The 14,909-nt window shown below is 34.1% G+C and overlaps 1 protein-coding gene across 1 annotated transcript in view; it reads right to left on the bottom strand.

The window, feature by feature from the left end:
- LOC132751566 (DNA-directed RNA polymerase III subunit RPC1-like) overlaps window positions 1-14,909 on the bottom strand; it is a gene marked incomplete at its 5' end in the record, with an annotated part of 259,988 nt that overhangs the window by 20,179 nt on the left and 224,900 nt on the right. Inside the window, 3 exon segments of the mRNA XM_060741739.1 lie at window positions 4,336-4,399; window positions 4,704-4,772; window positions 12,891-13,063. Coding sequence (XP_060597722.1) covers window positions 4,336-4,399; window positions 4,704-4,772; window positions 12,891-13,063 — 306 coding nt within the window.

Here is a 14,909-nt window from a genome sequence, read left to right as displayed (position 1 = left end):
AGCCATTGGTATCACACTTGCCATAGCTTTTGCAGAAGTGGTGGGTCAATCACAGCGGCGGTGGAGTATTTGTTGCATAAGTGGTGGATAAAATATGGTTGTTTGCTGTTGTTGGTATGTATATGACTGAATTTTGTTTTATGTTTTAATGTTTTACTGGCAATACTTAGTGAGACTGGAGCCCACATATGTACTCTTTCAACTTATTACACGCACATGGTGAAATTCATTGCCGTTTATGCAAACACTTCTGTACAGTTTGACGAGAGGACGCCACTTTTGCTTAATTTTGGTTAAAACAGTATAAATGTGTGCAAAACGATCCCATAATACAATGGCATCACATCGTATGAATTATACATTCACAAAATAACAATAGTTTGGAAATTTGGGAAATTATTATTGCCTGTTTATAAAATAAATGACAAAAAATGTTTTCAACAGAGAGCGGTGCATTCGATTGCAACACAGTGTGGTGGGCCCAATACCATTTATGTATATTTTGAGGGTTTGACTTGACGTAACACACTTTTCAATTTTCTTCCTTTGACATCTAAGAAACATGTTTATTTAATGTTTAAAACAATATTAATTATTACATATACGCTCGTACAAATAGATGTCCGAGTTCCCCTTCCATTTTCCTTCCAATAAAAATTCCTTTAGCCGTAATTATCATAGAATAATCCACATTCAACCTTGGACTTTAAAAGACGTAAGTTCCAGGTTCAACAATGTTTTGTCATACAGACATATAAAAGAGATACTCGTAAAGATAAACAGTTCATGTTTCTTGAATAGGAAAAAACAATCTCAGTTTTGAATGTCACTTTGATATTGTATTATCATATACTGAGAACACCAATTTATATAAATTGTATTTTTACAGTATAAGAGTTGTTTCAGGAAATGAAGAACACCAATTTATATAAATTGTATTTTTACAGTATAAGAGTTGTTTCAGGAAATGAAGAACACCAATTTATATAAATTGTATTCTAACAGTATAAGAGTTGTTTCAGGAAATGAAGAACACCTATTTATATAAATTGTATTCTAACAGTATAAGAGTTGTTTCAGGAAATGAAGAACACCAATTTATATAAATTGTATTCTAACAGTATAAGAGTTGTTTCAGGAAATGAAGAACACCAATTTATATAAATTGTATTCTAACAGTATAAGAGTTGTTTCAGGAAATGAAGAACACCAATTTATATAAATTGTATTCTAACAGTATAAGAGTTGTTTCAGGAAATGAAGAACACCAATTTATATAAATTGTATTTTAACAGTATAAGAGTTATTTCAGAAAATGTTTCTCTTTTACATATTACTTTTTGAAAAGACCTGAGTGTTATATGGCTTTAGTTTTTTCTTCTTTTTCTTAAATTGTGACATTTATCAAAGAAAAATGGTTTCAAATATGGTATATAAAATGATATAAAATGTATTGATATAAAATGTATAAAAAGTATAAAATGAAATTAAAAAAAAAAGGTAACAGAAATATTTTATGGAATTAAGTCTTTTTTTGGAAATGTACACAAATATAGTGAAAACAACAAACGAAAAAAAGGATTTTTTAGACGTATATTTCAGTTATCTGTCCTTGAAATAACCCATAAAAGGAAAAAATCAAATTCAAGTACAGAAAATGAGATTTGTGACCCCTAATTTTTTTTTCCGCTCGAAATTTTTATGTATATGTGTTTATAATACTGCACGTTTGTTATGTCACTTTTCATTAAATAATCTAGACGTTTATACAGTCAGGGCTCAATATATCGGAATCCATTATACTGACAAATTCAAATAACGACAGTGAATTGGTGGGAATCAAATTTTTTCAACGTTATTATAATCCTTTATAACGGAAAATTCGTATTCCGACTCCGACATAATAAAATTGGAAACCAAACATGTTATTTTCTATACAATCAGTACCCGTTAATCTGACACATGGTCAGTCAAACGCGCGTATAAAACAAAAGCCGCAAGGTGTTAAAACAGGAATTGTAGCTTGGTCAGTTGATTGTTTCACCTTATTACAATACCAACGTGTTGTTGTCAGCTGAATTTTGTTACATTTGCCAACTTCTGACAACAAACAGTGTGCAATCAATTTTTAAAGGTCCTATCATTGTATGTGCTTTTTATTTTATAAAGTTTTATCATTTTCATAAAAATCTATTTAAGTTGTTATTATTTTAATGAAGAAGTTGTATTATGTGTATGATTTGAATGTGTGTAATGAAGTGAACACATAAACACAAAAATCTTTTTCATTAAATGTTTATAATAGATCTAAATATATAATTTTCAGATACCAGTGAATGAGCATATCATTACATGATGAATGATGAAATTCACTATACTGACAAATTCGATATACTGACATATCCTTTGGGAACCAACAGTGTCGTTGTAATGAGTCCTGACTGTATACAATGTACTTTTATAGACATGGCTGCTGTAGATTTATGAAATTATCTCACTTTTTTCTAAAAAGAATGCTTGCTGTATTATGAATTCGTTATAAATAAATCCCACATGTTATATGATCATATATAAACAATTGTTTGCAATATTAATATAGCTATCAAAATTCTTTATAATACTTGTACCTGTATGTAACAATCAAAATATAAAGTTACAAATAAACCACATGACTGCTGTTTATTTAATAATTATATTCATATATTATATTTCCAAGCAACCGTTTATATATGGCTATATTGTATAGCCTGTCAAAATCTTTATAACTAATATGTTTCTCTCGAAAACGCCATGAACATGTGTTAACTTTATGTATGTTTGTTTGTTTTGGGTTTACCTCACATCGACACAGTTTAGGTCATATCGCGACATTCCAGCTTTACTGGTGGAGGAAGACCTCAGGTGCCTCTCCATTCATTATTTCAGGCACAAACGGGCACCTGAGTAGAACCACCGACGTTCCATAAGCTAGCTGGATAGCTTCCTCACATAAAAGAATCCAAAGTCCCTGTCGGGATTCGAACCGACAGCGGTGAGGGGCAAGTGGTTTGAAGTCAACGACCTTAACCACTCGACCACGGACGCCCCTAACTTTAAGAATGTATAATTCATATGACGTAACGCAAAAATATAGGCACGACCTTGCCATGCCGCTTTTAATAAGTCAGAAATTGGCATTAGTATATAGATGTAACACATGATCGATCATGTGCAACACATGAATGTCTGACACATGTGCAATTTTGTCTGGATTCATCACCTTTGTGGAATTCTCTGCACATCGCTAAATTTCCTTTCGGTTGTGCATCAAGGCCAAATATTATGACTCCTAGTTTCCACCATGTCCGCTACGGCAGAGCTGTCAGATGCAAGATCCTTGATATAAACTTGGAAATACAAATATAATGATAAAGGGCACTATACCGTATACGTTCTTAATTACTGCGCATTTAAACTGTAATGGTGCATTCACACATAAAAATACTTAATACTTAGTAATAACCTGTAATAAATTGTACGTTGAAATTATTCAATGATAATAACGGCCAAAGGAATTTTCAATGGAAGGAAAATGAAAGCGGAACTTGGACATCTATTTGTATAAGTGTATATATAATAATATTGTTTTAAACATCAAATAAACACCTTTCTCAGATGTAAAAGTAAGTAAAGGGTTGTACTCAATTGAAAATTGTGTTACATCAAGTTAAACCCTCAAAATATACATAAATAGTATTGGGCCCACTGCACTGCGTGCAATCGAATCAACCGCCGTCTGCATTGAAATCATTTTTTGTCATTTTTTTATAAACAGGCAATAATAATTTCCCAAATTTCCAAAATATTGTTATTTTGTGAAAGTATAATTCATACCATGTGATGCCATTGTATAATGGGGTCTTCTAGCACATATTTGTGCATGTTTTAACCAAATTAGGCAAAAGTGGCATCCCCTCGTCAAACTGTACAGAAGTGTTTGCATAAACAGCAATTAATTGCACTGTGTGCGTGTAATAAGTTGAAAGAGTACATATGGGGTCTCCAGTCTCAAGTGTTTCATGTAAAACATTAAAACATAAAACAAAATTCAGTCATATATTTACCGACAACAGCAAACTGCCACATTTTATCCATCGCTTCTGCGACGAATACTCCACCCCCGCTGCGATTGACCAACCGCTTCTGGGAAAGCTATGGCCAGTGTGGGTATAGGTAGTACTTAAGAAAAATTCAACTTGCCGTTGTAGGTTAACCTCGTACGTACAGACGTATAGTTCAATTACTATATGCCTGGGGGCATAAAAAGAACAAGAGAATTTTTTTATTATATCTCACCTGATATAACATCTTTCTGTCCATGATAGGCAGCCTCAAACAGATGGTCTGCTGTCTTCTCAAACTGAAATAGAATGAAATGTTATTGTTGCTGCATAAACATTAAACAGTCAATTAAAACTATACATTTGGATATTTTACTTCTCATGAAGTGCATAAAACAATTTAAACACAAATATACGTAATCACATTTTTTACATTTAATGCTCTCAATTTTTGGAACATTCAACTATCATTTTTGGGGATATTAAAATGGAAATTTAAGTGCATCTGCCAACATTAAAGAGAGTAGTCAGAAACTATACTGTTGACAAAAGGCATTTTTTCCTTTAGGTTCCAGCAGGGTAAGTGTTAAATATATAACTTACAGATGCAAGCATCAGCACACTTTCCTTCATCTTCGCCAGCCCAAATCTTGTCACACCTAATACTTCTCCCTGTAATATTATATAAAGAAAGAAACACTATATAACCAGAGAAACATTATATAACTAGAGTAACATTATATAACCAGAGTAATAATATACATGTATGACTAGAGTAACATTATATAACCAAAGTAACATTATATAACCAGAGTAACATTATTTAACCAGAGTATCATTATATAGCCAGAGAAACATTACATAACCAGAGTAACATTATATATGTATGACCACAGTAACATTATATAACCAGAGTAACATTATATATGTATGACCACAGTAACATTATATAACCACAGTAACATTATATATGTATGCCCAGAGAAACATTATATAGCCAGAGAAACATTACATAACCAGAGTAACAATATACATGCATGACAAGAGTAACATTATATAACCAGAGTAACATTATATAACCATAGTTATATTATACATGTATGACAGAGTAACATTATATATCCAGAGTAAATTATATAACCAGTGTAACATTATATAACCATATTAACATTATACATGTATGACTAGAGTAACATTATATAACAAAAGTTAAATTATACATGTATGACTAGAGTAACATTATATAACCAGAGCAACATTATATAACCAGAGCAACATTATATAACCAGAATAACATTATACATGTATGACTAGAGTAACATTATATAACAAAAGTAACATTATACATGTATAACCAGAGTAACTTCATATAACCAGAGTAACAATATATAAAAATATACAGGGTAACATTATACATGTATGACCAGAATAACCTTATATATAAACAGTGTGACATTATATATAAACAGTGTAACATTATATACATGTAACCAGAATAAGATTATATTTTCAGTTTAACATTGAAATGCAATGAGTGTAACATTGTATAATCAGTGAAACTTTCAGCAATATTTAAAGTATTTACTAAACACAAACAACAATAAATAAACCTAAACCCATATCAAATATTCACAATCATGAAAGTATTTACATTTGTCAAAATTTAATAAAGACTGAAAAACCATTTTTGTATACATTGCTTGCAATGTATACAGAGTTATAGCTGCATTTCCACATTTGATAGTGTAAAGCCTTTGCTGAACAACATGCACTTCTGGATAAAACCTCGATAAAAAGTAGTTCCTCATTTAACAGTATTGTTACATTTAGATAACTCATCATTAAAATATTGTTTGCATAGTTGTAAAAAAGTTTTGAAAGTTCGAAACTAAGCATTTTCAGATTAAAGAAACATTTCTAAACATAAAAGCAAAAGATATCAAAAATTAATAGTCCATTGATAAAAGCATTGTGTATACCTACGCATCAAACTTTGTATCCACTCATGCCCTTGCAAGCATGAATGAATTACGACAAGACATCTTAAAAATGGAACAGTTGTCACACTCTGTATAAAAATATGTACAAACATCCAAAAGAGATATTAAATCAAATAAGTTGACCTTATCTACACTTGCATATTTTTTTCTATTTTCAAACTGTTTTACAAAGCCAGCATATACAATATATACAAGCTCCATATTATATATATATGGTGCTCGTAACAGAAATCTAGGTGCGTATCACAGCTTTGATTGTTACTTATTGTAAATCAGTATATAGAGGATATTCAAGTTTTTTCTATAAATACATGATTTATTTTCATTGAGTGGTATGAAAATAAATATTTCATGAGTGGCGGTAGCCACGAGTGAAATATGGTAATTTTCATGCCACAAGATGAAAATAAATCATGTATTTATAGAAAAAACTTGAATTTTCTGTTTATTATATACATTTTTCTCTTTTTTGATATTAAAATTTGAAAGATTTTCCTGTACTGGCAGAATTTAAAAGAAAGTAGTCCGGCAAGACACCAGTGAAAATACGGAAAATATGTTTCACTGCAGTGAAAAATAAATTTTTACAGTGAAAATACGGAAAATGAAAATACGCATTTTATTTCATCAATATTTCTCAATATTTCATTTATAAGTATATAATAAAACTGCGTATTAAGAAACAATTTAATACATTTAATTTATGTACAGAAAAATATTTTATCTGTTGATATTGATTTATGTATTGACAACACAATAAAAGTAACAAGCAATTTTCATAGTATTGCAAGCAATCCATAAGTCCCCTACCGGTTAGAACCCCAGCAACATTCTGATGGGCCATTGGCCATTTAATTTTACCAGTGAATGAATGAACTTAAATCTTTTGAGTTCTAAGTTTGTCTATATCACAGTAATGTTTTAAGCTTCCCTGCCTAGTAAGGAAATTATGTTTATACAACCTTATCATATTATTACGATGTGGGATTTTAAAGTAAATCCTATAAGGAATGAAGAAGTTGGAGTGAAAAATACCAATTTCTTGAAAAAAATCTAAGTTCAAGGGGGACATAATTCTGGAAATAATCTTGCTAGAGTATTTAACCTTCTCAAAAATGTTGAGAGATAATAAGAACCATATATATGAAGTTTGAAATTACTAAGATACATTAGGAAATAAAGAAGTTATTTAAAAACATTTTTTTCATAAAAATTCTAAGTTTAAGGGAGGTAATACTGATAATTTTTGTGCTAGAGTTGTAAAGCTTGTCACATATGATGTGGTTGATGACCAGAGACTTATATTTAAAGTTTGAAGTAAACACCTTAAGAAATAAAGAACTTATTGTGGAAAAGCTGAAAAAATTTAAATCAGAAATCTTGAAATTCAGGCTATTTGTTGCCATAGCAACCAGAATTTTCAACATAGGAAGAAAAGAAAAAGATGTGCATAATCTCCAGACTGCCATTTACCCATAATTCAAGTTTCATAAAAATATTTTCAGTACTTTTTGAGTTATCACTGGATCCAGTTTATGTGTTAAATTTGCCATATTTTTAGACTATTTGTTGCCATAGCAACCAAAATTTTCAACATAGGAAGAAAAAAAAAAGACGTGCATAATCTCCATACTGCCATCTATCCATATATCGAGTTTCATAAAAACATTTTCAGTGCTTTTTGCGTTATCGCGGAATCCAGTTTTGTGGACGGATGGACTGACGGACTGACAGACGGACTAAGGGTTAACCTAAAGTCCCCTCCGGTTAAACCGGTAGGGGACTAATAAAGAACTTATAGTGAAAAAGCTGAAAAATTTAAATCAGAAATCTTGAAATTCAGGCTATTTGTTGCCATAGCAACCAGAATTTTCAACATAGGAAGAAAAGAAAAAGATGTGCATAATCTCCAGACTGCCATCTACCCATATTTCAAGTTTCATAAAAATATTTTCAGTACCTTTTGAGTTATCACTGGATCCAGTTTATGTGTTAAATTTGCCATATTTTCAGACTATTTGATGCCATAGCAACCAGAATTTTCAACATAGGAAGAAAAAAAAGACGTGCATAATCTCCATACTGCCATCTATCCATATATCAAGTTTCATAAAAATATTTTCAGTACTTTTTGCGTTATCGCAGGATCCAGTTTTGTGGACGGACGGACAGACAGACGGACGGACAGAGGGTAAACCTAAAGTCCCCTCCGATTAAACCGGTAGGGGACTAAAAATAAGAGATCTACATTTTTGCTTGATTGTTAAACAGAAAAATACAAGTCTATACACAGGGTGAACATTTTACGGATTATTCTTTTCAAATTCTGTTAGTGTTGTATTATTTCTAATAATAAAAGTACTGATTTTATGATATTAAAAAATCCAGTCTGCATATATGCAGACCGTCACTTCCAATTCTATTCTTATTAACAGATTAATATTGAAATGTCTCAGCATGTAAAGGACTCGAACACCTAGCTGACTCGGATTACCGTTCTTCGGGCTGAGCTACCTGGCCGGTTACACATGATTATCTCCCCTAAATAGTGAACAGTTCTATTTAAGAAATAATTTATCCCAAACAGTGATTTTATCGCTCAATAACATCACTGTTTGGAGTTCAGATGCGAGGAAGTATATCTAGAGTAAATTATATAAGCAGTGTAATATCATATACTTTTTCTAAAAGCAAACAAAGAAAATTTGAACAAATCTTAACATTTCCTTTTTATAATTTTACCTGATAATAAATAAGCTAAATTGCACCTGATTTGTTTCCGTACTTATTTTCAGCGCGTCACATTTTTAGTGGTTACGTCACATGTATATAATGATTACGTCATAAGTCTAAATATAGAACGTCAACAGTGACTTTGTTGCATAATAATACACACTTTCGGTTCTTCTATGTTCGATAGGGGAAAATGCGGGTCTTGTTAGAATAAATTGTAACATATACTTCTCCACTACATTGAAATTCATCCTAAGGGTTACAGAGCAATGTGATTACATGCTGCCACAGAGCTGTGTCCAAAGGACACTGATGCCCCCACTGACAACATATATATAGTATATAGTGAAAAAATCAACAAAGGGTCATAAATCTGTTAAATTTGGTCGCAGCAAAAATTCCTTCCTTTACTACCATCTACACATTAAGGTTGTTCATCCCTGAAGTTTAAGCAAAATCTGCCATCCGTTTTAAGAGGAGTTGCCTTGACAAGATTTTGGGACGTACGAAGAGACGTACGGACGGACATGTGCAACGCTATATACTCCCCACTTTGTGGGAGCATAAAAATGTGTAGTCTGATCAGGTCTTGAACTTAGGATATGACCCTCAAAGTACCAAAGTACAACAATTTAATATTTTATTATAACAAGATATGTTTGTAAAACATGTATGCCCCCTATCAGCAGCCAATTAGTCATGTGATAAGGTTATTATGCATGACGTCTGACCCAGTGATCAAACAATTAATAAGGGTTATAAAGTATCTACTGGTCATGACCTTGACCTTTGACCCCTTGACCCAAAACTCAATAGGGGTCATCTGCTGGTCACGACCAATCATCATACAAAGTTTGAAGTTCCTAGGCCTAGGCGTTTTTAGTAAATTGATCAGAAACCGTTTTTACCTACAAGAATGTGACCTTGACCTTTGACCCCTTGACCCCAAAATCAATAGGGGTCATCTGCTGGTCATGACCAATCACCATGCCAAGTTTGAAGTTCTTAGGCCTAAGGGTTCTCTTATTATTGATCGGAAACCGTTTTAACATACAAGGTCAATGTGACCTTTGTCCCCAAAATCAATAGGGGTCATCTGCTGGTCATGACCAATCTACATGCCAAGTTTGAAGTTTCTAGGCCGAAGCGTTCTTTAGTTATTGATCAGAAACCGTTTTTACTTACAAGGTCATTGTGACCTTGACCTTTGACCCCTTGATCCCAAAATCAATAGGAGTAATCTGCTGGTCATGACAAATCACCATACCAAGTTTGAAGTTCCTAGGCCTAAGCGTTCTTGAGTTATTGATCAGAAACCGTTTTTACTTAAAAGGTCAATGTGACCTTGACCTTTGACCCCAAAATCAAAAGGGGTCATCTGCTGGTCATGACCAATCACCATGCCAAGTTTGAAGTTTCTAGGCCGAAGCGTTCTTTAGTTATTGATCAGAAACCGTTTTTACTTACAAGGTCATTGTGACCTTGACCTTTGACCCCTTGATCCCAAAATCAATAGGAGTAATCTGCTGGTCATGACAAATCACCATACCAAGTTTGAAGTTCCTAGGCCTAAGCGTTCTTGAGTTATTGATCAGAAACCGTTTTTACTTAAAAGGTCAATGTGACCTTGACCTTTGACCCCTTCACCTAAAGCTCAATAGGGGTCATCTGCTGGTCATGACCAATCATCACACAAAGTTTGAAGTTCCTAGGCCTAAGCGTTTTTAGTTAATTGATCGGAAACCGTTTTTACCTACAAGGTCAATGTGACCTTGACCTTTGACCCCTTGACCCCAAAATCAATAGGCCATCTGCTGGTCATGACCAATCACCATACCAAGTTTGAAGTTCCTAGGCATAAGGGTTCTTAAGTTATTGATCCGAAAGCATTTTTACCTACAAGGTCAATGTGACCTTGACCTTTGACCCCTAGACCCCAAAATCAATAGGCGTCATCTACTGATCATGACCAATCACCATCTCAAGTTTGAAGTCCCTAGGCCTAAGGGTTCTTTCATTATTGATCGGAAACCGTTTTTACCTACAAGGTCAATGTGACCTTGACCTTTGACCCCTTAACGCCAAAATCAATAGGGGTCATCTGATTGGTCATAACCAATCACCATACCAAGTTTGAAGTTCCTAGGCCTAAGGGTTCTTTTTGTTATTGATCAGAAACCGTTTTATAATTAAAAGGTCAATGTGACCTTGACCTTTGACCCCTTGACCCCAAAATCTATACGGGTCATCTACTGATCATGACCAATCACCATACCAAGTTTGAAGTTCCTAGGCCTTAAAGTTCTTTAGTTATTGATCGGAAACCGTTTTTACCTACAAGGTCAATGTGACCTTGACCTTTGACCCCTTGACCCAAAATCAATAGGGGTCATCTACTGATCATGACCAATCACCATACCAAGTTTAATGTTCCTAAGCCTTAAGGTTCTTTAGGTATTGATCGGAAACCGTTTTTACCTACAAGGTCAATGTGACCTTGACCTTTGACCCCTTGACCCCAAAATCAATAGGGGTCATCTACTGATCATGACCAATCACCATACCAAGTTTGAAGTTCCTAGGCCTTAAGGTTCTTTAGTTATTGATCGGAAACCGTTTTTTGCTTTTAAGGTCAATGTGACCTTGACCTTTGACCCCTTGGCTCCAAAATCAATAGGGGTCATCTACTGGTCATGACCAATCACCATACCAAGTTTGAAGTTCCTAGGCCTTAAGGTTCTTTAGTTATTGATCGGAAACCGTTTTTTGCTTTCAAGTCAATGTGACCTTGACCTTTGACCCCAAAATCAATAGGGGTCATCTACTGGTCATGACCAATCACCATACCAAGTTTGAAGTTCCTAGGCCTTAAGGTTCTTTTGTTATTGATCGGAAACCGTTTTTGCTTTCAAGGTCAATGTGACCTTGACCTTTGACCCCTTGACCCCAAAATCAATAGGGGTCATCTACTGGTCATGACCAATCACCATACCAAGTTTGAAGTTCCTAGGCCTAAGGGTTCTTTAGTTATCACTCGGAAACCATTTGGTCTACGGACCGACGGACCGACAAGTGCAAAGCAATATACCCCCTTTTTTTCAAAATGGGGGCATAATTATTATTAGTATTATACTTAAAAGGGCCAAGACATTCATTTATATTTATATCAAGTCATTTTTAAAAGTGAAAACTGTACTTATGCATATACATGTACTATATGTATATCTTTGGACAGATAAGAAAATATCATGGTGGCAGATTTGTGCCATAGCATTTCTTTGTTTCGCAAGCAAATTAAACACTTTTTCATACTTCTGTGTTTACGTCATGCACCCAGCAAACATTTTAGTATTTTCACCTGGCAGGTTGACTCTTCCAGAGACCTGGAGATTCAGACTGGCGTGCCTCCATTTAAAACAAGAGCCGGTTGAACCGGGTGATGCTCCCAGACTAGGTTCTGGACACAGAAAAGTATATCTTTTGTAGTTTCAGAGTAATGTCCCAGACAAAGATCAAAGTGTGATAATTCCAAACTTAGGCAAGGCAGAGTTACTGTTCTTTGCACTGCACTTCTACTCAATGAGATCTCTTCTTTTTTCTTTTTGAAGAGTAATTATCCGTGAGTATCTGCCTTGGATGCGCATTCTGATGTGCACAAAAAAACTAACGAAAAGGTCTTTAAGTTGATATAAAGATTTCACAACTTAACTGGTGCAGAAAAACCCTCAGGTGCCCAACTACATATTATTTCAGAATTAATTTAAGAAGGCACCTGTGAAGATCCTTAGCTTTACAGTTTGCTATCTGGATAGCTATTCACATGGAGATGACAGGATTTGAACCAAAAGTGAACAGGGGCAAATACCTTAAACACTTGACTATGGACTTTTATGTGACATGACCCTATTAAGATTATATGAGAACTTTCTATCTTTACTGGTGGAGGCAGACTTTATGTGACATTCCATACAATATTATCATCACAGACTGGAAAAGAGAGACTAACACACAGCAACCTAAAGAATTCACCTATATATCAAAAGAAAGAATTAAGTACCTTATATGTCATAAGATCGGCCAGTAACATGACATGTCTTATATCTATACTCATCCCATGGCTGCCCATTGTATAATTGATCTCATTCATAATAGTAGTCCTTGCTGCTTCTATACCCAGTGTCTTCTCTACCTCTATTGTATTGTTAGATGTTACATGTGAACCTTTTACACCTGTAGTCATTTGATGTTTTGTAGAAATTATTATCTTGAATTTCAAATGAAAACAAGCAAAAACATTAACTTTATTGTGTTCACAAACCAAACTCAAGAGTATGTTTCCCCGAGTTTTCTTTTAAAAATCAAAATCATTTAAATGAACAAATATATATTGTAATTACAAATATCAGAGTGATCAATATTTGATGCAGTCTTATTTACAAAAATAACAACAAACTAGAACTCCATGAGTCGGATGTGTCGCCTTGTGAACAATATAGTTTAGGAGAAATGGCCAGGACAAAAATGAAATTTGAAAATCAACAAAGGGCAATAACTGAAACAAGAGGGCCATGATGGCCCTAGATCGCTCACCTGACCCATCAAACTCATCCGAACAATTACCTAGACAAGCATTCTGACCAAGTTTCATAACAGGTGAGTCAAAAATGTGACCACTAGAGTGTTAGCAAGGATTATCCATATTTGAGCAGTGTGACCTAGTTTTTTACCCAGGTGACGCATATTCAAACTTGACCCAGAAATCATCAAAACAAACTTTCAGACCAATTTCCAGGATACTTGGATCAAAACAGTAGCAACTAGAGTGTTAACAAGATCTTTCTATTTTTAGCTCCTGTGACCTAGTTTTTCATCCGAGATGACCCATGTTGGAACTGATCTAAGCAATTACCTAAACAAGTTTCCTGACCAAGTTTGATGACAATTGAGTCAAAATTGTGACCACTAGAGTGTTTACAAGATTTTTCTATTTTGTGCTCCTGTGACCTAATTTTTCATCCAAGATGACCCATGTTCGAACTCATCCAAGCTATCACCTAGACAAGCATCCTGACTAACTTTGATGATGATTGAGGCAAAAATGTGACCGCTAGAGTATTAACAAGGTTTTTTCTATTTTTAGCTCCAGTGACCTAGTTTTTCATCTGTCAAGCTAACACCTAGACAAGCATCTTGACCAAGTTTGATGATGATTGAGGCAAAAATGTGACCGCTAGAGTGTTAACAAGGTTTTTCTATTTTTAGCTCCTGTGACCTAGTTTTTTTATCCGAGATGACCCATGTTCGAACTAATCCGAGCTATCACCTAGACAAGCATGCTGACCAAGTTTGATGATGATTGAGGCAAAAATGTGACCGCTAGAGTGTTAACAAGGTTTTTCTATTTTAGCTCCTGTGACCTAGTTTTTGATCCGAGATGACCCATGTTCGAACTCATCCAAGCTATCACCTTGACAAGCATCCTGACCAACTTTGATGATGATTGAGGCAAAAATGTGACCGCTTGAGTGTTAACAAGGTTTTTCAATTTTTAGCTCCTGTGACCTAGTTTTTGACCGGACATGACCAATCTTCACACTTTACCCAGAAATTATCAAAACAACCTTCCTGACAAATTTCCAGAATATTTGGTTCAAAACTGCAGCCACAAGAGTGTTTACAAGCTTTTTCTATTTTTAGCTCCTGCGGCCTAGTTTTTGACCGGAGATGACCCATCTTCGAACTTGACCTAGAAATCATCAAAACAACCTTCCTGACAAATTTCAAGAATATTTGAATCAAAACTGCAGCCAATAGAGTGTAAACAAGCTTTTTCTATTTTTAGCTCATGTGACCTAGTTTTTGACCGGAGATGACCCATCTTCGAACTTGACCTAGAAATCATCAAAACGACCTTCCTGACAAATTTCCAGAATATTTAAATGAAAACTGCAGCCTCTAGAGTGTTAACAAGCTTTTTCTATTTTTAGCTTCTGTGATTAGTTTTTGACCTGAGATGACCAATCTTCGAACTTGACCTAGAAATCATCAAAACAACCTCCCTCACAAATTTCCAGAA

This window comes from Ruditapes philippinarum, unplaced genomic scaffold (assembly GCF_026571515.1).
Source record: "Ruditapes philippinarum isolate M1 unplaced genomic scaffold, ASM2657151v2 ctg540_1_1_1_1, whole genome shotgun sequence".
NCBI lineage: Eukaryota > Metazoa > Mollusca > Bivalvia > Venerida > Veneridae > Ruditapes > Ruditapes philippinarum.
The sequence above is the reverse complement of the archived record's forward strand: the minus strand, read 5'-3'. Positions and strand labels throughout refer to the sequence as shown.